This window comes from Mauremys mutica, chromosome 1, assembly GCF_020497125.1.
Source record: "Mauremys mutica isolate MM-2020 ecotype Southern chromosome 1, ASM2049712v1, whole genome shotgun sequence".
Lineage (NCBI taxonomy): Eukaryota > Metazoa > Chordata > Testudines > Geoemydidae > Mauremys > Mauremys mutica.
In genome coordinates this window covers 57931320-57954696 of record NC_059072.1, presented here as the reverse complement: position 1 = coordinate 57954696, position 23377 = coordinate 57931320, and the positions used below count along the sequence as shown (strand labels likewise).

General features: G+C 42.2%; 1 protein-coding gene across 1 annotated transcript in view; it reads right to left on the bottom strand.

The window, feature by feature from the left end:
* Positions 1-23377, bottom strand: part of ARID2 (AT-rich interaction domain 2) — a 146495-nt gene that overhangs the window by 3488 nt on the left and 119630 nt on the right. The window contains exons 16-20 of the mRNA XM_045032493.1: positions 20541-20689; positions 7841-7979; positions 7664-7749; positions 4432-4555; positions 4262-4353 (exon numbers count right to left, since the gene is read on the bottom strand). Of these exons, the coding sequence (XP_044888428.1) occupies positions 4262-4353; positions 4432-4555; positions 7664-7749; positions 7841-7979; positions 20541-20689 (590 nt within the window). The remainder of the gene's footprint in view (positions 1-4261; positions 4354-4431; positions 4556-7663; positions 7750-7840; positions 7980-20540; positions 20690-23377) is intronic.

Genomic DNA, 23377 nt, shown 5'->3' with positions numbered 1-23377 from the left:
GGGAACTGTTGTTCTTCGAGATGTGTTGCTCATGTCCATTCCATTGTAGGTGGTTGAAGTTTTTCCCTCAGCGGTATCCATAGGGGACCAGCTCTGGTGCCCTCTAGAGTGGCGCATGTATGCACCGCTATAAGGGGTGCCACCGGTTCCCCGCTCCCTCAGTTCCTTCTTGCCGGAACTCGGACAGAGAGGAAGGAGGGTAGGTCATGGAATGGACATGAGCAACATATCTCGAAGAACAACAGTTACGAAAGGTAACCATCTTATCTTCTTTGAGTGCTTGCACATGTCCATTCCGTTGTAGGTGACTCCCAAGCAGTACCACCAGAGATGGGTAGGGGTTCATGGATGTGTCGATTACAGCACAGCTCTGCCAAATCAAGTGTAATTTCTGGCTTGCTGGGTGATGGCGTAATGCGTTGTGAACGTGTGTACCGAAGATCGCGTTGTGGACCTGCAGTTGTCTTGGATAGGGAAATGCGCTACAAAGGCAGCTGAAGATGCCTGAGCCCTAGTCGAGTGAGCCTTCACTATCGGTAGAGGCACAGCCTACACCAACTTGTAACAAGTACGGATGCAGATGGTGATCTAATTCAAAATCCTCTGAGAGGACACTGGAAGGCCCTTCATCCTGTCAGCTATTGTGATAATGAGCAGGGTCTATCTGCAGAAGGGCTTGGTGCATTCCAGGTAGAACACCAGGGCGCGTCTGACATTTAGTGTGCAGCTGCCTCTCCTCATTGGCTGTGTGAGGCTTTGGACAGAACATCGGGAGGAAGATATCCTGGTTGACATGGAAGTGTGACACCACCTTTGGCAGGAAGGCCCAGATGGGGCTGCAGTTTCACCTTGCCCTTGTAAAATATCATATGCGGGGGCTCCGAAGTGAGGGCTTTAATTTTCGGGAGACATCTTGATGAGGTAATAGTTACAAGGAATGCAACTTCCACGACATGTGGGAAAGGAAACAAGAAGCCATACGCTCAAAGGGTGGGCCGGTGAGACTGGAGAGGACCAAGCTGAGGCCCGATTGGGGGACCGGGTCCCGGACCAGAGGAAAGAGCCTTTCAAGGCCTTTCAGGAACCTAATCATCATGTCATGTAAGAATACTGATCTATGCTGGATGCAAGGGTGGAAGGCTGATATAGCTGCCAGGTAAATCTTGATCGAAGAGGAGGCGAGGCCCTGGTGCTTTAAATGAAGCAGATAATCCAGAATGGACTGCAGAGACAACTTAGTTGGGGAGATACTCGGCTCTGTTGCCCAGCATGAGATACGCTTCCACTTTGCCAGTTAAGTTGCTCTGGTGGTGGGCTTCCTGCTCTCCAAGAGAACCTGCTGTTCCTGACTAGAATAAGCTTCTTCCTCTGATTCAGCCATGCAGCATCCAAGCTGCGAGGTGGAGTGAGGTGAGGTTTGGGTGCAGCAACTGACCATGATCCTGTGAGAGCAGGTCCAGGTGGCTGGGAAGTGACCACGGGGCTGCTACAGCCAGGTCCATGACCATACTGAACCAATGCTGGCAAGGCCATGCTGGGGCAATCATAATGACCTGTGCCTTGTCCCCCTGTATCTTTAGGAGGACTTTGCTGAGGAGTGGGATCAGCGGAAAGGCGTACATCAGGTCTCCTGACCAAGGCATCAGAGAGTGAACCTCTGCTGAGGCCTTGCAGGGAGCAGAACTAATGACACTTTCTGTTCTGCCTGGTGGAGAACAGGTCCACTTGGGGAGCTCCTCACTTCTGGAAGAGCATCCTGACAACCTCCAAGTGGAGGGACCACTCGTGGTGAGAGAAGAAGGACCTGATGAGGCGATCCAATAGCATGTTCCAGATGCGGGGGAGGTGTGGACCTTCTAACTGGATTGCATGTCGGATGCAGAAGTCCCACAGGCAAAGGGCTTCCTGGCACAGAGCCGCTGAATGAGTTCCCCTTGCCTGTTGACATAGAACATGGAGGCCGTTCCATGGATCGGGAGAACTGACATCCTGGCTCACAGGATTGATGCCTTGCCTGCAGGGATCCATACTGGCAAATTGGAGACTGGTGACTGGACTCTGGGCACCAGCATCTGGACTCTGGAGCGGTGCCACAAGCTTGGAGATCGACCCTGCTGCTCCAGGGACCGGTGCTGGGACTCTGGGGACTGGCAACACACCTCCACAGGTCTGTGCCACACAGCCGGCAAACGATGTCGGGATCCTGGGGAATGCTGTCTAGAGTTTGGGGAATGATGCGGGGAACTCTGACAGGTAAGCTGGTGGCGCTGTTCTGGTGGGGCACTCCCTGTGTCAGGGAGCAGTGCCACACCAATGGGGACTGCTGGAAAGGTCCCAGAACGGGTTTAACCCTCGAACAGGGCACCTAGCTGATCCTTGTGGGCCTGAAAGGCTTCCGGCGTGGACAGCACTGCTGGGTGCTGACTGCCTCTGCTGCTTCGTGGGGTGGTGGGCAGGTCATGAAGGGGGCTTGACAGCTCAACAGGTGCTGAAGCCTGGCCACTGTCCAGAGAGGAAGAGCTGCCCCATGCGGGTCTTTGCTCTCCTCCGGCTCTCTCCTTCCCTTTATGGGATGTAGGAGAACGCCCTCTGCCGGGCTTTCTCTGCTTTTTATCCGGTACAGGGGACGGGGATCAGCGCCGGTCAGAAGCCGGTGGCGGTGGCGCACTCCACACTGAAGCTGCGGTACTTGAAGCGCTGTCCAATCTGGCCAGCTCTGAGGCCAGTGCGAGGACCAACTCCATAAGGAGTGCTCTTAGTTGAATGTCCTGCTCCTTTTTGGTTCAGTGCTTGAAACTCTTACAACTGCGACATTTGTCACTCATGTGGGTCTCCCTCAAACATTTAAGACAGCTTTGATGGGGATCACTGACTGCCACAGGTTTTTTGCAGTGGTCGCAAGGCTTAAAGCCCTGGGGCATGCCCAAGTCCCATCCCTAGGCTAAGTCCTGCAGGGGACTAACTATTTCTAACTTATACACTAAGGGAAGTAATACACTACTCAAACTTTCTAACAACTATATAGAAGAGAATTCACAACTAGGCACAGTTGAGAAAGAAAGCTTGCTGAGGCAAGGAGACGTTCCAGCACCGTCACTGGTAGGTAAGAAGGAACTGAGGGATGGGGAGCCGGCGGCGCCCCTTATACCAGTGCCTATGCGCACCTTTCCAGAAAGCGTCAGAGCCGGTCCCCTATGGATACCACTGAAGGAAAAACAAGCACACACACCTACAATGGAATGGACATGAGCAAGTACTCAAAGAAGAATAAATAGGTAACCTGTAGAAGATCATTTAGCTATTTTTCAAGTCGGGATAAGATGTTATGGCCAACACGACACATTTTAAAGGAGCCTGGGTTTTCAGAACTTGTTGAGCATTCACTTGCTGACAACAAAACAAACAAAAATAGGTCCCTTTAAGGTGTCTCAGATTGGGCACCCAAAAATTGAAGCAGCCCAAATCACTGGTCACTTTTGAAAATATTGGACCTCACTTATTGCACAGATAAAGTATACTTCGTGCCCATGAAAGGAACCAAATAGTGTAAACATATCAAGAAGTTGTGCTTCTGAAAATGGCAGAAAGTAGCAAAGTTCATAATAATTAACTATATACTATGTTAATAACTCTTTAAAATATACTTTTTAAAATAGAGACATTTCTATTTTGGGCTAATAAAAGCAGTCTTCAGTTTCACTACTGCTTTCTAAAGTAAGAATTTCTAGGTCTACATCTCATCAGATATTGATCTTGTAATCTTCCCGCTTAGAGATTCTAATATAACTATGCTTCTAGTCGACCTACTAAACTAATATAATCATGTGGATAAACTACACAAGGTTACATCATTTCTCCTAATGTATTTATTGGAGGACACTTCGCCTCCTAAACAGCTTGCAAACAGAGACGCAAACAATTTTGTAACCTCTTCTGTTCCTCTGTTGTATCATCATCCATTTTGGCAAATTAGATGTTTTACTTCAACTTGTGCAAGATGTAGAAGATGAAATTAGTTTCAAATGCCATTTCGCTCACTTTTACACTTTCCTTTATGTCATCACTTCTATGTAATTTTGTATTACATAAAGCTAACATATTAATCAGGTAGCCACATTACGGTGGAATCCTATTTGGAAATTGTTTTTAAAATTATTAAATATAAAATCCACCTGTCATCTGGAACCTAAAAGGTATTAACACAGCATGGAAGCAACATGTTCCCACTGTATTATATTAGAAGAATTACAAGATTGCTCACCTGCGACCACATTCTGAATATTTACCAATATTTTTTAATATTAAGGCAGCTGTTAATCGGATGTGTTTAGTTATTGGCCCCTCTTTTTCATCCTAAAAAAGAAATAAAATCATATTAAAAACAAATCAGTCAACCATTAATTTCAAATACACAATCTAAATGCTCCTTACTGTGAAATCTCTGAAGACAAGGTTTCTTGATCCCCTTCTTAGTGCCATGAGGGCAGCACTAGGATGATTCACAATAGCCTTCTGTGCTCTCGGAGTAGAGGTACTACCTCCTGCAGTTGGCTGCCTACATTGATAAAGAAAAGATATAGGTATAAAAGCATTATGTGCTGCTTTCTAGCACATTTATCTTTATCAAGACAGTTACTCTTGCTAGGTTTTTATTTTTAACCTCTTTGGAGCTCACAGGTAAAGGAGTTCTCAGTGCTCAACACTCATGCAATTTGCCTTTTGGTTCAACAGGGGAAAACGGTGGCTCACAAGTGCCCCAGGATTAGTTAGGAGAAGGTGAGAAAATACACCTCTCTCAGAGAACCACTGCATTTCATAGAAGACATCTGTAAAGGAAAAATAGCTTTCTAACTAATCAACACTAGTACACTTCAGAACAGGCTAGCTTTCTGATGACTGTTTGAAGGTATGCGTTATCAGCCAAGATTTAAAATGAATGAGGATAGCGGCTACCCAAATGCCATTTAAAACAGTAAACTCTGTGTCCAGCACAGCTCAATTATCCCTTCTAGTCCACCTCTCCACAGGTGAAGGATTCGGCGAGAAGACACAAGAACAGTTTACGGACTAGCATGGAGTCACTGGGGATATTTTTGAAAGGGGAAGGCAGATATGAAGGGAATGGATGTGAGGAGCGTGGGGGGACAGAGCTGAAAGCCTCCCTATTTTTCCACTGCAAAGCTCAGACTTCCCCCCTCTTCCCATCCCACTGTTCCCTGCACTGCTACATCATCCCAACATCTCTCCTCACTGCTCTGACCCATGTTCCTCACCATTGCTCAGTCATGCTCCAACATTCCCTGCACTGCTCTAACCACCTACTCCTTGTCCCCTGCTGCTCTGAGCGCCTCACATGCACACCAACTCCACATTCCTCCTTGTCATTCCATGTCCCTGGAAAGCTTGGAGGAGGTCTGGGTGGTGGTGATGGGGGCTACGAGGAGCACATGTGCCATCTGGAGGCAGGAAGGGGCATGACAGTGGATATGTAGAGTCCGTCCTTCCCCAAATCTGGGCCTAGTCAGCGTATGGGGAAGGATCTCTACACATCCCTCTGCAGCACAAGAGGCTCTGAGAGGTATGAAGTGGCCCATTCATGTCAATGAGATATTCTCAGCTAAATAAGAACACCCATGGAGATGCAGATAGCCTGAAAAAATAGGTCTAAGAGGTGCGAATTGCTCCTTTCAACTCAGTAGGTGTTTCCACCCCACCACCAAGGTCTCAGAGCTTCTGGGTCTATGCAATGCATGCTCTGAGAATGCCTGTTCTCAGCTCCTAACTATGATCTCAGTGCTGTGCATCGTGCCACGCACCAAACGTGCCCATTCTCAGTTCCTCATTCCACTCTCTGCGCTGGAGGGGAAGGCGCCCTACTTTCCCTCCTAAGAGTCCTGCTCAGTGAGCACTTCTGAGTTTCCAGACAGCAGAGGTCTCCTTGAAGGCAATGAGTTTTCAAAAAAATGGTGTTTAAACAATTCCTTGCTATAATGTGGGCCATTATCTCGGGGTGTGCTGGCTCCTCTGTAGCTGTGCCAGAGCACAACTATAAGGCAAAAGAGGCAGAACGCTAATGCTGCACTCTCCCAACCTGTACAGCTCCAACACATACACAGTCACATTTCTCCTCACTACTTTGACCCCCCAATACTCCCTTGCTTTGGTCCCCAAAAATTATAAGAATCTGGAAATGTTTGAGCAGCTCATGTTAGGGGGGCTGTGTATCAAGTTCCCCTGAACTAAGTGACATGAGTTTCCTTTGATCACACTCAGTTTCATGGTTCATTACCCTAACTTCTTCCTAAAGTAGTTTATCTTTCCTCTGTTTAATTAATGGTATTTTATTTGACAACAGTCTGATGTAAACCCAGAAACTGTCTGTAAATTTGAGCTTTCTTCAATTATTGCTCTAACTCAGCAATTTTGGTCTCTGAGAAAAACTTCCAGAACAAGCCCCTACAGAATGCAGGCAGAGAGCAAGGAATATGGACAAAAGACATTCTCTGACAGTTGCAAGGATAGGGCTTGAACTAGGTGCATGGGTACTATATAGATTCCATGACCAAAATACATCTTTGAGCCAGCCAATTACTGTCACAACATACTGCCTGGAAACCCTTTGACTGTTAAAGCCATAATTTTGCTACACATGTGCACCTCATTCTCTGTGGCTTGAGCAACTGACACATTCAGCTACAATCCTGAAGGTCATATGTTCCAGTCTTGATCAATCTCATACTGAAAAGCCACCTCCAACTCACCCAGCTGCAAAATGGGTACTTGATCCGTAAAGGTAGAGCAGTTAAATATGGCTGGACATGATGCTGGCCACATCACTCCCTAGTCGTAGTGTATCATTGGCTTCGAAACTGACATGCCTTAACCACACAAAGAGCCACTGGCTCAGGGGAACTCTGACTTTTAACTGACATACCAAACTGGAGTTCCTAACTGAACCTGAAATGCTCCAAAAGGGCATTGAGTCCAGTAACTATGATAAATCTGGGGCAGTTTGGGGCGGGTCAAAGCCACAGACGTGCATAAAAAAATCTTAAAAGAACCAGATGATTTTGTAAAGAGCTGGGTTTTTAGGGGGCTTTATGTTGACAACTTTTTGCTCAAAAGACCCTGTATTTGGATAATTATTGCACGAGGCATAGCAAATTTTGAGATAATCCATGTCAGTATGTGGATTTTCGAGCATTTAGAATTGTAGTCTTTTAAACAGTAAGTGACTCTCGACCTTAACTACATCAGAGCTGCTGATTCACCATAATAAAAAAGATAATATCGGTTGGCTGGGAGAGAACTTGGAGAGTATAGTGAGGATAGCGTTTGTCTCCATTACTGAAGATGGGTGCTTATCTTTAATCAATGACTCTTAAAGTTTAGGGGCACAGGACCCTCAGTTGCTCTTGGAACATCAATGTGGCTTTTTCACCTGTGCTTTACATGACCATTATGACCTTTTCTCTCAGATGTCACAATCCCTCATTTCTCTTACCTATTTTCTATTTATATTTTATGCTTCACTGCATATTGGATTACTATATTTTGCTGTGTCGAGAACAACACCTGATAAATCAAATTATAAATATACAACCTTCTTCCAGTGATTTCTGACTCTATTTTCTCTATCAGTAACGAGGATCATGTCTCTTACTTATTGGAAGGTTTCTGATTTCCTGCTTGTCCATGTTCATCTTGTTTTAATCCTGCAAGTAGAGCATCTCTGGAGCAGTGCTTATCCTGTTTGAGAAAAGGAAAAAAAATGTACCTGAAGACTTTTCAATGAAATTCCACATTTTACTTTACAAAAGAATAGTGAGAAAATATGTACCTGTAAGTGGGTAATGAAGGAAAACCTCTGCCGCTGGAAAGGTTCACAACCCTCCCATAAGCACTGCCCTGGATAGACATCTTTTCCTCCATGTTCAGTTGCTGCATGATAAAAAACTTGTGATGGTGTCTGAAACCACCTAAAAAGTATAAAAGTAAAAAATGCTGTCATTGCTTTTGCTTGGTTAATGTTAAAGCAGCAATACCACCTTTGATCCAATACTGGCTAACATTTTTTTTCTTATGAATAGACATATATGCATTACATACTGAAAATGTATGTAATTTCCATATGTAAATATGACAATTTCCAATAGTGTGTGTACATGTCCATTATCCCTAAATACCAATAAAGGACAATTTGATTTGGCTGAATCCAATTATTTAAAATTGTAAGCATTTCTTTTCCTCTTGATGCATTGATCCCAATGGCTTTAATGTGGACTACCTGTTTAAACTCTCTGTACATCCAAACAGACTACTGTACCAAGCTGTCAAGCACCTTGTATTACAGATGTGGTTGTCTTTCATATGTTCTCCTTCCTAGATTCTTTCTGACAAGCCAGCACTTGTACTGAGAACATTTAAAATGTGACTAGCAAGCAGAAATATGAAATCATTGATCCCGCAGTCTTCTATGTAATATAACGGTATCTGTTAATGTTAGAACAATAGGTCAGGGTAAACACTGTTTTTCAGTAACTCTCCCAATACAACTTGTTTGTCTGAAACTTGGTTTAGAAGTTTTCAGCATACAATCAATTTTATTTGTTTTGTTAAAACAGCTATAAAAATATTTTATCTATTTTAAATTGTAGGTTTGAAAATAGATATTGTCCTGCATGTACATTAAATAATAAATGGTAAACAACTGCCATTCACGTATATTAACTCTTTGTTTATAAGCTTTTCAATAGCTTGGTATGCATATCTGCAATCTTGTCAAGCTGATTTATTGTAGTCAATTACAATATTTAAAAGCTTTGCCTGCTGATTCAAATTAGACTGTGCTCAAATAATGGGACACCATCTGGGTTTATCATGCAGACTTATTTAAAAATGGATTGCTGTGTATATTTACCATCAATGAAGATTAACATTGGTTTTAAAATTAACTAAAATATACACATATGCCCCCAAATTACAAAGACTTAAGTAGTTGTTTAACTTTAGGCATGTGAGTAGTGCCAGAGTATAAACTGATTAAATAGTAAAGACTCTAATTGAAGATATGAAGTTATAAGGACTGGGCCCTTTTTAGGATAGAAAGAATCTTTGAGGCCTATTAGTTCTCATTCAGTTCCATGAGATTTTTTCCTTAGTCTGATTTTTTAATTTTAGAGTACCGTATATACTTGTTCATAAGCCGAATATTCTTGGTAAAAATGTGACGCATCAAAGAGCAAGAGTCGGCTTATAAATAGGTCTACACCAAAATTTAATGATTTAAAGCTCTATGGCAGGGGTCGGCAACCTATGGCACGTGTGCCAAAGGTGGCATGCGAGCTGATTTACTGTGGCACGCTGCTGCCAGCCTGGATGGAACCCCGGGTCGGCAGCCAGCTGAGTGGGGCCGGTAGCCAGGACCCTGCCTGGCAGGGGCTGGCAGATGGAACCCCAGACTGGCAGTGGGCTGAGCAGCTCAGCTTGCTGCCAGCCGGGTTCCCAGCCGCTGGCCCCATCAGCCCGCTGCCGGCCTGGATGGATGGAACCCCAGGCTGGCAGTGGGCTGAGTGGGGCCAGTGGCCGGGACCCCAGCTGGCAGGGGCCAGCGGATGGAACCCCAGACCGGCAGCCAGCTGAGCCGCTCAGCCCGCTGCCGGCCTGGGGTCCCAGCTGCCGGTCTGCTCAGCCTGCTGCCAGTCTGGGGTTCCATCTACCAGTCCCTGTAAATGTAAAATGTATTACTAGCACGCGAAACCTTAAATTACCGCAAATAAATGAAGACTTGGCACACAACTTCTGAAAGGTTGCCGACCCCTGCTCAATGGAATCATTGAATTCAATATCTAATACATTGTCATTTTGTTTACCTAGAGCATCTGCAGGCCTGGAGCTCCTCAGCTCCCTGTGGCCACGGTTCGCCGTTCCCAGCCAATGGGAGCTGCAGGAAGTGGCGTGCCTCCCTTTGGCTGGGAATGGGGAACCCAGCCACAGGGACCTGAGGGGCTCTATGCCTCAATATGCTCCAAGTAAACAAAATGTCCCAATCCGCTAGTGGCTTACCCTGACAGGCCAGGAGCCAAAGTTTTCCAACCTCTGAAATATAGGGTCGGCTTATGAAAGGGTCATACAGTTTTTACTATTTTTATCTATCCATTTTGGAGGGTTGGCTTATAAACGAACGGGATAATGAATGTGTATATATGGCATTTACTATGAATACGTTTATACATAAACAAAATGAAATTATATTAAAAAAATTCAAATGGTCTGAACACAAAAGGGAGGAAATTTGGTGGTATGATAGAAACTACTATTTTTAACATCTTTGTATAATAGGGATCTCAAAACATCCTTGTAACATAACTGTTACATATATTTTAACTCAATCATTTTAAGCCATTTTATAAGAGGGAAAATATTAAAACTTGAGCAATGCAACTGATTTGAGATACCACTACTTACCACAAGGGGGGCATTTTAATTTTATCTGCAGGAATTTACACCTGACTCAGAAAAAACAAGCTATAAAAACAATCCACATAATATAAAAAGAGAGACTGATTCATTTCAGTTTTGGAATAAGTAAGTTTTCCATTAACATAACATTAGACAAGCTTACCAGAAGGGTTCACAAAGAGCAAGTACCACATAGGGATTGTGTTCCTCTTTAACAACAACAACCAAAAAAAAAATATTGATGATAGGGTGACCAGATAGCAAGTATGAAAAATCGGGACAAGGAGTAGGAGGGTAATAGGAGCCCACATAAAAAAAAAGCCCCAAATATCGGGACTGTCCCTATAAAATAGGGACATCTGGTCACCCTAGATGATGATGAATTGTATTGTGGTAGTACCTAAAGGCTCAACTCAGGGACTGGCGGCCTCATTGTTATATGTGTGAACAGCATCTAGTACATAGACATTTTTCCCGCCTCTAATAATGTAGTCTAATATAGCCAGAGCTGAAGACTATGTACGGAGCACTGAAACATGTCTTAACTGACAATTAAAGGGACCAACAAAAATGTGTTGCAAAGTAGAGACTGGCCTTTAAAGAATGAACAAAGGGACACTCTGGGGATACTTTAAAGTGGTTGTTTAAGACAGGGGATGCCTGTTGTGCAGGTTTCACTGACGTTTAGTTTTTTCTTCTTATGCAAGATTAAACTGTTAAACAAACATTAGTTTTAACTGCTTTTCTAAAATCCAATAGAAAGCAAGATTTTTTTTAACCTTAGGCATATTGTATTAACATATACAATACGGCAAAGTAAATGGTGCTATTTGCACTGCTGTAATTAAAGGGTATCTCACTACTTGCACTATAATGTCTAGTATGGTATAGTCTGTTCCATAACATACTTGTAAATGTTCTCCCAGGTGAAAACACAGGCATGGCATATCATACAATGAATTCTGCCTCGAGCAGTGGTGCTGGAACAATTTGTATAGTGAGGGTGCTGTGAGCCATTGAACCAAACTGTAACCCTGTATATAATGGAAACCACTTCAAGCCAGGGGTGTGGCAGCATCCCTAGTTCCAGCACCTATGCCCGCGAGTTACTTTTTAAGAGAGAATGGGAGGGGCAGGGGAAGAGATTTCATGTAATATAGGGGAATCCATTTATAGGGAACTCTGTTACGGCAAAATTCCACCTATTGTTAAATGTCACGAAAGTCCCAAATTTCTACAATATATTTATACAGACTTTCATTCTCACGCAAAGCTTCACTTTCCTTATAAAAGGCCAAATTCTCATACCCTTTACACATGCTGAAAAGTGTGCTCAGTGGCTTTATTAAAATCAATGGAGAGCTATTTGTAGAGTAAAGTGTTACTCAATATGAGTAAGATATGTTGTCTAGAATAGATAAAGGGTGTTTTATTAAATCATGTTAGCAAACACATTTTAACCACTATATTTTAGAATTGCAGTGTAAACAGGAAAGTTGTATTTTAATGTGTCAGTTGAGATGAACTATCACCTCAACCAGATTTTAAAAATCACTAGTGCAGTGCTAGCTCACATGCTTTAAAAAACAAAAACAAAATTTAATCTAGAATATCTAGATGTACCTAAGAGTATCAGAATCTGCCCAAATTAAATTCCTGAATCCCACAGAGAAACTGAATGCAGCTACTCTGTGAAGGGGCTTGAAGCAAAAGATTCACTAGTGACTACAGATGACTGCAGCCTAGCTTATCTGCACTCATCTCAATATCTGCAAACTCATGGACACTAGATTGGCTGATGATTGATCCAGTGACTCCCTGCGACCCACTATTCACTCCAATACTCCCCTCCATGTATGTAGACCCAACTGTACAGCTGCTAGTCTCCCCACCTCAACACAGGTGCCAGTCTGACAGAGAGAGAATTTATTTCACCCAGAGAAGTTTTTCTCACTTATAAACTGGGTTCCTTGTGCTAACTCCCTAGAATACAGCAATTATCTTCTAGATAGGTGTCAAATTCCACATTCCAAAGGGATTATCACCTTCCCCCTCCCACTCTGCTCTTGCTGAGGGAAGGGGAGAAGAAGAAACTTTGCCACTAAACTGAGGAGGAGGAGATAAAGGAGGAATTTCTGGCTCCATGTCTTGCTGCAGCTGGCTTATAGCAGGGTGTGACAATACAGACTTTCAGACTCACGAACAGCAGATTGCGCCTACAATATCAAGGGATGGAAAGAGCTCCTTCCACCACCATCGAGGTAAAGTGGGAGGCATTGAGGCTCCATATGCAACTACAACTGTGTCATGGGATCTAGTTACAATATGGACATTCCTTGCCATGGCTGAAATGGATTTATCTCTGTAGTTCGGCCAGAATCTAAAGGTATTTAACTATGTCCCCAAAGGCCATTGTTAGGGTTTGAGACATGGCTATGTTCTGCCTACGCTGTGTAAATAGAACAATTTTAACTGCTGGGGAGATCCACACTCTAATAGGATCCCCTAACACTACTTTATTTGAAGTGTTGATAAGATCTAAAAGAAATCCTGACTGACTCTTTTGTTGAGGGAGGGAAAGTACTTTACTATAACAGGGCTTCACTGTATTACACCAAATCTAGAACAGAATTAAGCTACTGAACAACAACATTACTGGCAGGATTTTTCTTATTCAGAAATAAAAAAATTATTTAGAATCATGACTAAAAAGACAGGGTAACATCTATTCCTTAAAGAACAACAATAAAAACAAAGTTGCTGAGAATAGTGTCAACACAAGAGTTTTGCCTCAACTATTTATTTCCTCATTTCTCCCGGGCTTTGTTTAGCTTTTTACCCCTTTGTTAGGCTATTATAATCGCCTGACAGGTACTGGAGTTTCTTTAATACAGGGTGTTGTTTTTGCCTATAAGAATCCCCTAAGAGCAGGACTCTGAGTGGACAACACATCTCAGAGAAAGACAATTACAGTCACTGGCAAAGTGATGGTCACGATCACATTGTCAGGTTCACAATGTTCAAGTTCCAAAAGGCCCACGCTGAGGCTATCACGATGACCAGACCTACATCCTGTGTCAGTTTCCTCAAGACTCTGGGTAACAGCAGAAAGGCATACATCAGACCAGGAGCCCATTGGATGAGAAATGGATCTGAGAAGGAACATGGGCTTGCTCCTCCCGAGACAGAACGGTGGGCACTTGCTGCTGTGACATGTTTCAAATAGGTCCACCAGCAGGAATCTCCACCAGGAATGAGATTCTGAAGAAGTCTGTACTAGGAGGTCCACAAGTGTGTTTTTCAGGCCAGAGAGGTATAGTGCTATCAGATTAAAGTGATGACAGATGCACCAGTCCCAGAGAAGTACATCTTCCTGGCAGAGGGGATAGGTTCTGGGCCTCCCTTGCCTGTTGATGGAGTGCATTGTTGGGGTGTTGTCTGTCAGCATATGTATCATCAACCTTGGATGAGAGGCAGGAAAGCCCTGCATGCCAGTCAGACAGCTCTGAGTTCCAGAACATTTATGTGTAGGGTGGACTCCTGTGGAAACCACTTCCCTTAATCTTTAGGTGGTTGAGATGTTCTCCCCACTCCTGAAAGGATGCATGCATAATTAGAATCTTTGTTGATAGAGGCACTGAAAAAGGTGCTGTGCTGAACAGCGTGAGTTGGATTCATCAACCAATCTAATGAGGACAGTGTTTCTCGAGGAATTGTGACCGCCTGGTACATACTTTGTCTGTTTGGTAGATACAGTGATTTTAACTACCCTTGCATGGGCCGAAGGTGAAGGTTAGCATACTGGGCCACATACATGAATGCCAACATATGCCCTAAGAGTGAGGTGGGTCCTTACCAGTATGCTGGGATGAGTCTAAAGTTGGTTGAAGAGGATGAACTTAGTCTGAAACCTCTGTTGAGGCAGGTACATTCTTCTGCAACCTAGAATCCAACAGTGCCCTGATAAAGTGTGTGTTCTGAGTCTGGGTCGAAGTGGATTTTTCTCTGTTGACCTGAATTTCGAGCATGGCAAAGGTATTTAGTGTCTTTTGAAGTGAGTCAGTCACTTACCGGGGGAGGGGGAGAGAGAGAGAGAGAGAGGATTTCCCTCATACCAGCCAGTCATCTAAGTAGGGATATGCCTGGATTACTTGTCTTCTCAGGTGAGCAGCCACCACAGCTAGGACTCTGTACAGCTTCTGGACGAGGTGCAAGAATGTAAAATGTCCACCAGCCTGCGGTATTTGTAAAACTTCTGCCACCCTCTGTGCCAGGTCCTGAAACAGTTTAAAGTCAGCTGCCATAGATGGCAGAGGTGGCACCACTGTCTCATCTGGTGTTAACAACGAGAAGTGGGCTTGATAAGTAACTTCCTCCTCAACTTCAGCCTCCAGTTCCTCCCTTGCCTGCTATGGGGATTCAGAAGCTCTCGAGGTAGCAACTGAAGGAGGGTGCCTCCTCGGCTGCTAGTAGGTCACAGCCTGCCTGCCAGAGATCTGAGTATGGCCATTGCAATGGGAAGGAACCCAGTGGTTGGTATCATGGCTGACCAACCAAGGGGGCTGTGGATCAGGAAGATGATATGCCTGATGTCAATAGTGAAACTTGGCAGGTGAGAAGAGCGGCAGGAAACCATGTCCACTTTCTGACCCTGATAATGAAAAGGGAAGTCGTTGGCAAGGGACACTACTTGAAGAAGAATATCACTCTATAAAAAGATTAAAATTCCATATAAATTCCCTCAGCTTAGTTCTTAGTTCTCTTCACCTTATCTCCAAAAATATAGAGTGGAAACAGTGTGGTGAAAATGATTAAAGGCATGGAAAGACTTCTGTATGAAGAGAGCTGAAAAAGATGGGAACTCTTTAGTTTAGGAAGAAAATTAATCAGAAGGAATATAATAAAGGTACATAAAATGATGGCGCACAGAAGGTAGATTTATGAAAACTTTTAGTTATGTCTAAATAAGAAGCCAGGGCACTCCTTGCACCTAAAGTAGGCAAAGCCAATTCATCCTTATTAGAATGTGGTCAGAGGGAGGGGCAGCAAATTGATGGACTGGTTGACATGAAAATCAGAAACCATCTTTGTCAAAAACCTGGGATCAAGTCAATGAACAACCTTATCTTTAGGGAGAATTAGCCATAAGAGCATTCTGTTCATTCATCTTTCTGGCAGATGTTATAGCAACAATTAAAGCCATTTTAATAAATAAAATAATGTGAAGAACACTCAGCAAAAGGTTCAAAGGGTGGCTTCATCAGCCTGGCTAGAACCAAACTGAAATGCCAAGAAGGGATAGGCTCTCTCAACGGAGGATACATATTAGACAAGCCCTTCATAAACATCTTAATAGTATTATGTACAAACAATGATCTACCGTCAACTAAAATATGATAGGCAGAAATGGCTGCCAAATGAATCCTTAGATGAATTACATAACCCTTCAGACTTTAAAAACATCAAATATTACAGAACACAGAATATGGATGCTGAAGCAGAAGAACTGCCCTTGCCAGTCATCCAAGTCACAAATCTGGGCCATTTTGACCGGTAACATTGTCTGGTTCACTGCTTCCCAGTATTAATCAGCATATTTTGACCAGCCAAGAAACAAGACTACTGAAGATCAGATAGACTCAAAGTCCAATCACCCATGCCGTCAGATGGAGGGACTGTAGGTCCAGATGAAGAATCCTCCCTTCCTGCTGAGACAACAGATCTGGTGACAGAGGAAGATGCATGAAGACTCCACCGAACAGTTGGAGAAGATCGATCTACAATTGCTGGTGCAGCAAAGCTGAGATAATAAGAATCATCCTCTTTCTATTCTGATGCATTTTCCTTACCACTTGCTGGATCAATGGAACAGGGAAAAAGCAAAACATCTGACAGATACTGGCTTTCCCTGCCATCTCTGGAGCAGAAGAGGTGACACTTCTTGTTGAACCTTCTTGCAAACAGGTCCACATCTGGTTGACCCCATCCAGCAAATATGTCACGAGCCAACTGGTTCTTCAGAGACCACCCATACATCTGAGACAGTGTCTGCTGAGATGGTCTGCAGTCACACTGCTCTCTTGCCAAATGCAGGGCCACTGAAAACACACTGTGGAGGATGCAACAATCCTATAACCTTATTGCTTCTGCACAAAAAGGAGGAGAGTGAGCACTCCTCTGCTTGTTGACATAACACATTGCAGAAGTACTGCCCATTACTAAATTGCACCACTGTTCCCTGCACACAAAAAAGGAATGATCTGAGGGCTAGATGAATGGCTCTCAACTCCAAGACATTGATTTGCAGAATCTTCTCATGATGAGACAATGTCCTCGAACAGCCAGATGATTCAGATATCAGAATGTCTCTGAAGACATTCGAATTAATAAACCACCACTCCAAGGAAAGTAAGATGTTTAGAGGTATAATGACCCACAAGTACAAACTTTCCCGACTTGAACATAAACGTGAGACATCCAATGCTATAGAGGCCTCATTCTCAGATGGGCAAAAGGAGTCACATATGTAGTTGTCGCCATGAGACCCAGAAAAAAAAAGATTATTTTTCGAGTTGGATACTCCTGAGCATCGCAAATACACTCCCTCAAACTCAGAACCCAGTCCTCTGGTCCAAAGGCCCTCCCTATTAACAGAATTTTCTGAGTCTGGCATAGATTTGATTTTGCGGTATTAATGAGAAGACCCAGGTCCAAGAATAGTTTGGTTGTAACAGCAATATTGCTTAACAGGTCCTTGTACACAGTGGCCTTCTATAGCTAATCGTTCAAATAAACGTAAGCAAAAATATCTTGTCTTCTCAGATGAGCTGCTACCACAGAGAGGCATTTTGTATATACTCAGGGTGCTGTTGAGGGGGCAAATGGCAGCACTTTGTATTGGAAATGGCATCCTGCCACCACGCATTCAAGGTTTTTGCTATGAATGAGACTTACTGAAATGTGAAATATGCATACTTTAAATCAAGAGTCGCGAACAAATCTAAAAGGAAAGGTAAGGATTATGGAGGCAGAGGTTAACATATGGAACCAAAATTTCCAAATGTACTTGTGCAGGTTCCTTAAATTCAAGACCACATGAACCCCTCCAACCATCTTTCTTCTGTACCAGAAAATACTGTGAATAAACCCGCTAACCTCGGAGATGTTCTGGCACCTTTTCAACTGCTCGTCAGAAGCAATTATTTATTTCTGAAAGAAGAATATCCTTGTGAAAATGGTCCCTGAAAACGGAGAGGCGGGTGGAATTTTTAGGGGGTGGTTTCTCCAATTGTATGTCATAGCCCTTTTATATCATTTCTAGAAACCATTGGTCCGATGTAACTTGTCTCCAAGTGCCGATAAAAATGAGCTAGCCTGCCTCCAAACAAAAGGGTAGAAAGATCCTGACTGGATGGTTATTGACTCTTGAACGTCCCATCAAATCTGCAGTCTGGTGTTTTGCAACAAGGATATCACAGAGATGGCAGGCTGTTTGGATTTAGACTACAACTTAAAATGCCTTCTCTTATGATGACTGATAAGAAGGCGGCTGTGGTAACTTTGGTGCTTTTGAATAGCCAAAAAATAAGAGGACTGGGAGTAAAACTCCCTTAGGTTAATGAAAGGAAGGAGTTGGAGGTCTCTTGGACCCTGGATCCCAAAACCATCCTGATCCACAGGGTCTGGCCTCAATGGCCTCCTTAAGTGGCAGGACCTGTAGACAAGTCTGCCTATCCTTGCAGGCCCTGGGCATAAAGATACAACAGATGGAACAGGCAGAAGGAGAGTTGCCTTCTCCCAGGCACCTGAGGCACATGGACATCTGACACTGGGAAGACATCTGGGCATGATGCACATCATTTAAAACCTGACTTCTTCAGCTTTGGTTCCGCTATAACCCCGACCTACAAAAAAACCAAACAAACTACATGAAGCTAACTAACTAACCCCAATAAACAAACATCAAGGAGAAAAGACTCTGGATCCAAAGATACTGGAGTGGTTCACTTCCGTCCATGCATGTGGTTGGAAGGAACTGGGGTGGTAAAGGGTGCTCAGTCCCTTATATATCTTTGCTCTCAAGACTTTGGGAGATGATAAAAGGACAGGTTGGGGTTATGAGAGTGCTCTAACAGACACTGCTGGGAGCAAGGTTCTACCATAAGGCACCACAAGGTGACACAGAACCCACAAGTGTAAAGATGCAGAGCCACTCAAAGTAATAGTATCGGTTATATCTTCCAATGCACTTTAGAGGACCTTTGGAAACTGCAGGACCACACCCAAAAACTCATAATAAAAACCACAGATACAAGAGAAAGATCTGTTCAATAAAATAAATAAATCAAATATAACCTAACACTAAATATAGCAAAACATATATTTAAACAAAGTAGACACTAAAGGTCAATTTTAACAGTGAAAAGCTACCAGAATGACGATAATGTTTGAGAAACAAATTTGTGGATGTATGGCTCCTGCAAACACCATGGTAAAAAAAGGAACAAAGTATTACTCATCGAAGCATACTGTACTCGTAGTATATGCAACCCAGACTGAATAGCAGAGCTTTTTTTAAAAAGAAAGTCTTTGCTAATCAAGTAATTAATAAGGATCCTGTATGCCATTCATTCAAGATCATATGAGCAGAGGAGCATGGCTCCATAGATATATTTATTGTTAGGGGGAAAAAAAAAAGAGAAGACATTTCTAAGATAATTTGAGTTCATCTTTATATAATGGTCCATAATATTATCTTACATTTATATAGTACCTGTCATTCTAAAGGATCTCAAAGGCCTTCAAAAGCTTTTTAAGTACAGGAATTATATCACCTACCAATCAACACAGTCACCTGTGAGGTGGAAACATGGCAGTTATTTAACTGCACATAAGAACAAAGTACTATTCAGAGGACTGATCCAGAACCCATTTGATGTCTTTCCATTTATTTCAATGGGTTTTGATCATGTCTTAGAGAAGAAAATTAAGAATACCACATCAAAGAAGAGCTTTGTGTAAGTTCAAACGCTTGTCTCTTTCACCAACAGAAGTTGATCCAATAAAAGATATTATCTCACCCACCCTGTCTCGCTAATATCAACCTGAAGTCACCATGGACATTTTTGGTAGACAGTAACTAGCTTTCAGCATTCCTCCATATCAAATTCATATGCCTCATCTTTACCTTCAGAGTCATCCCAATTCCACCTGCTAACGTCTCATCCCTAGTTACATGCTACTCCCCTGAGCGTACCCTACACTCTGACAAATCAGTTCTGCTCCCTTGATGCTCCCTTTGTCTCCTAAGTGTGCTCTCACACCTTTGCTCATGACACTGCCAGTTCCTTCACGACCCTGTGGTATGCAATCCCTCTTCTTTCCTTCCAAGTCGCCATTACACTTTCAATCACAGCCTTCACCCCGTATTTACTCCAGACATTGACCTAAATCTGATATATTATTTTAAAAAGAACTCTCAAGAAGCATGTGTAGCAATATGCTTATGATCTTACACTTCTATAATGCTCATCCAAGCATGCCCTTCTTCCTCACTCTTGTTTTGTTTTTAAAACCATTCCTTGCTGTGTTGTCTATTACAGGGTGTAAGTAACTTGAGTCAGAGATTTGTCTCATTTAATTGCTCGTGAATCCCCATAGTACTCAATTAATAAATTAATCATAATCCAAACAGGAGTTTGGCTAGGACACAAAAGGTACACACCTCTTGCAAAACTGGAAAAATCAGGAACACATTTCATGTTTCAAAACTAGCTGTATAACAAGAAAGTAGTAACTGTTCCTATATTTGTAATGCAGAAAAATTATGGAATATAGTTATTGTGACTTACATAACTACATACAAATATTTTAGTCTTCACTGAAGTAACTTTAGATAAAAAGCAATTTTTAAATATTTAATAATATAAAATTTTAATATTCTCTTCTCTTATCAGATGACTGATACCATGTAGAGATATTTCAGGAAAGAGAACAGTTAGTACTTTCAGGGATCACATTCCAAATAAGAGCTTCTGTAATATGTTAGTAAATCGTTGTTAAATAAAAGAGCTATTTACTTTTTACAAGATTGCCACAGACACATGAAGTTCTGTCCAGGTTTTTTCACTTGCTCGCCATGTTGACTTGGTGTTGGGTATGAAGAAGGCTGCAAATTGATCTGCTGGCCCTGTACTTGCATTGTTGGTACCGGTGTCACAGATGTGCTCTGTAGAAAAGTTTCAAACACAAAGAGTTAAAACAACATACTAGAAGATAAGAACACACACTTTCCAGTTTATTCTGTTGCTTTTTATATTACACTTTATTAACAATGAAGTTTTAGATTTTAACCCACTGAACTTTGAGTAAGTGGTAACATATATAATAGTGAAACTAGAGGAAAATATTATTTGATAACCCTTGAATTATGTTTTGTACAGATTCTTCTGATATCTTAATTGCTGTAATTTAAGCACAAATTCAAATACTGAATTATGAATCAGAGGAACACAATATTTTGTTACTTCTGCAGCATCTACACAGGCAGCATTTTAAAAAGTAATTTTTGACCTTTAGCAATAAACAAAACATGCACATTAACAATAACTATACAGGAATAGTAACTTTATAGTGAAGAGTCATGTTATTAATTATTTGAGAGCGTAGTTTAAAGTATGAGTTACACAATTTTTTGGACACTTGTCACATATTTTAGACCTTTTCTGTTCTGCTTACAAGGAATATCATTCACTAATTCAATACACCTAAAACACCTAAACTGAACCCTTTCACAGAGGATTCAATACACAAGTCAGTAAGTAGATATGTAAAAAATGAGGCATCAAAAGTTACTACCACTTTTGAAAATCTCAACCACTCACTCATTCTCTCTCAAATGTAAAATGACCCAGTGTGATTTTGTTAGTGTATGGAGAACTAAAGGACTTTCTCATGGACTCCACATGAGCAAAGATTCTTTGAGTTCCTGTAAAAAATTAGCTTGTGTACCGTTATAGAGACTGCTAGAAGCCTAGCATTCCTGACCAGCCATATAACATAACGATGTGCTTTATGAGGAAGTAAAACCATTTCAGTATGGAAACCCACCCTCCATCCCCCAATGTTTCAAGGGACTGTTTTTAAAAATGAGCAAAAAATGATCTTTTTACCCTTTACAGGTCCCTTTTAAAACTCGGTATGAGCCTTTTTGGTTCTTTATGATATAAAAAGAAAGGATGAAATGTGGATCCCCTTACCCTCAAAAAAGAGTGTGTTTTCCCCCCGTATGTTGCTTACATCTGAAATACAGGTCTTCCCATACTATTTTTCCTACAAGTCTCTGGACAACTGGAGCACTAGTAAGATGATGACACCAAAGATATTAGAGCCACTGAACAACAGAAATTCAACAATTTATTTGTTTAATTTAAGGCTAAAAGAGCTCATGATACATATCTATGACCTTCAATAAGAACTCCTCAAAAAATAAAAACCTGACACTCCTAATTTTCCTAAGGTTAAAAACCAAAAACAGTAGTGTGTGTAAAAGGCCCAAATAAACCCACCTTTCAGGCTTCCCTTTATACACAGAATCAGAGAAATGGAGGTCTCTTCCACTACTAAAGAAGTCATCAATTCCAGTCTCCTGTGCTGTGGCAGGCCCACCTAAACTAGACCATCCCTGACAGCCAGTTTTTAAAATCCTTCAATGACAGGGATGCCACAGCCTTCCTTGGAAGCCTATTTCCAGAGCATAACTACCTGTATAGGTAGAAAGTTTCCTCCACTATCAACCTAAATCTTCTATGGGGCATATTAAGCCCATTACTTATTGTCCAACCTTCAGTGGACCTGGAGAACAATTGATCACATCCTCTTTGTTACAGACCTTAACATATTTGAAAACTGTTACCAGGATCCCCTCTCAGTCTTCCTTTCTCAAGGCTAAAGACGCTCAGTTTTTTTAACCTTTCACCATAGGCCAGGTTTTCTACAACATTCATCATTTGTGTTGCTTTCCTCTGGACTCTCTCCAATTTGTGCACATCTTTCCTAAAGTGTGATGCCCAGAACTGGACACAGTACTCCAGCTGAGGCCTGCTGAACGCTGAGCAGAGCAGGACATTTACTGCATGTGACTTACATACAACACTCCTGTTTATACACTCCATAATGATATTAGCCTTTTTGGCAGCTGTATCACATTGCTGAATCATATTCATAACCCCTAGAACCTTTTCAGCAATACCACCACCTAGCCAGTTATTCCCCATTTTGTAGTTGTGCATTTGATTTTTCACAAGTGAAGTATTCTGCATTGTCTTGATGAAATTTCATCTTGTTGATTTCAGACCAATTCTCCAATTTGTCAAAGTCATTTTGAATTCTAATCCTGCCCTTCAAAGTGCTTGCAACCCTCTCCAGCTTGGTGTCATCTACAACATTTACAAACTCACTCTCCACTCCATTAGCCAAGTCATTAATGCAAATATTGAACAGTACCAGACTCAAGACTGATCTCTGCGCGACTCCATGTTTGGCAGCAAACTACTGATAACTACCCCAGGTATGGTCTTTCAACCACTTGCGCGCTTACCTTATAATCATTTCATTTACACCACATTTCCTTAGTTTATGAGAATGTCATGTGGGACTGTGTCAAAAGCCTTACTAAAATCAAGATATATCACATCTTCTGTTTCCTCTCATCTACTAGGCCAGTAATCCAGTCAAAGAAGGAAATTAGATTGGTTCGACATGTTCTGTCCTTGCCAAATCCATGCTGGCTATTCTTTATAACCCTATTATCCTCCAGGTACTTACAAATGGATTGTTTAATAATTTGTTCCAGTATTTTTCTAGGTATCAAAGTTAGGTTGGCTGGTCTATAATACCCCGGATCCTGTGTGTTTCC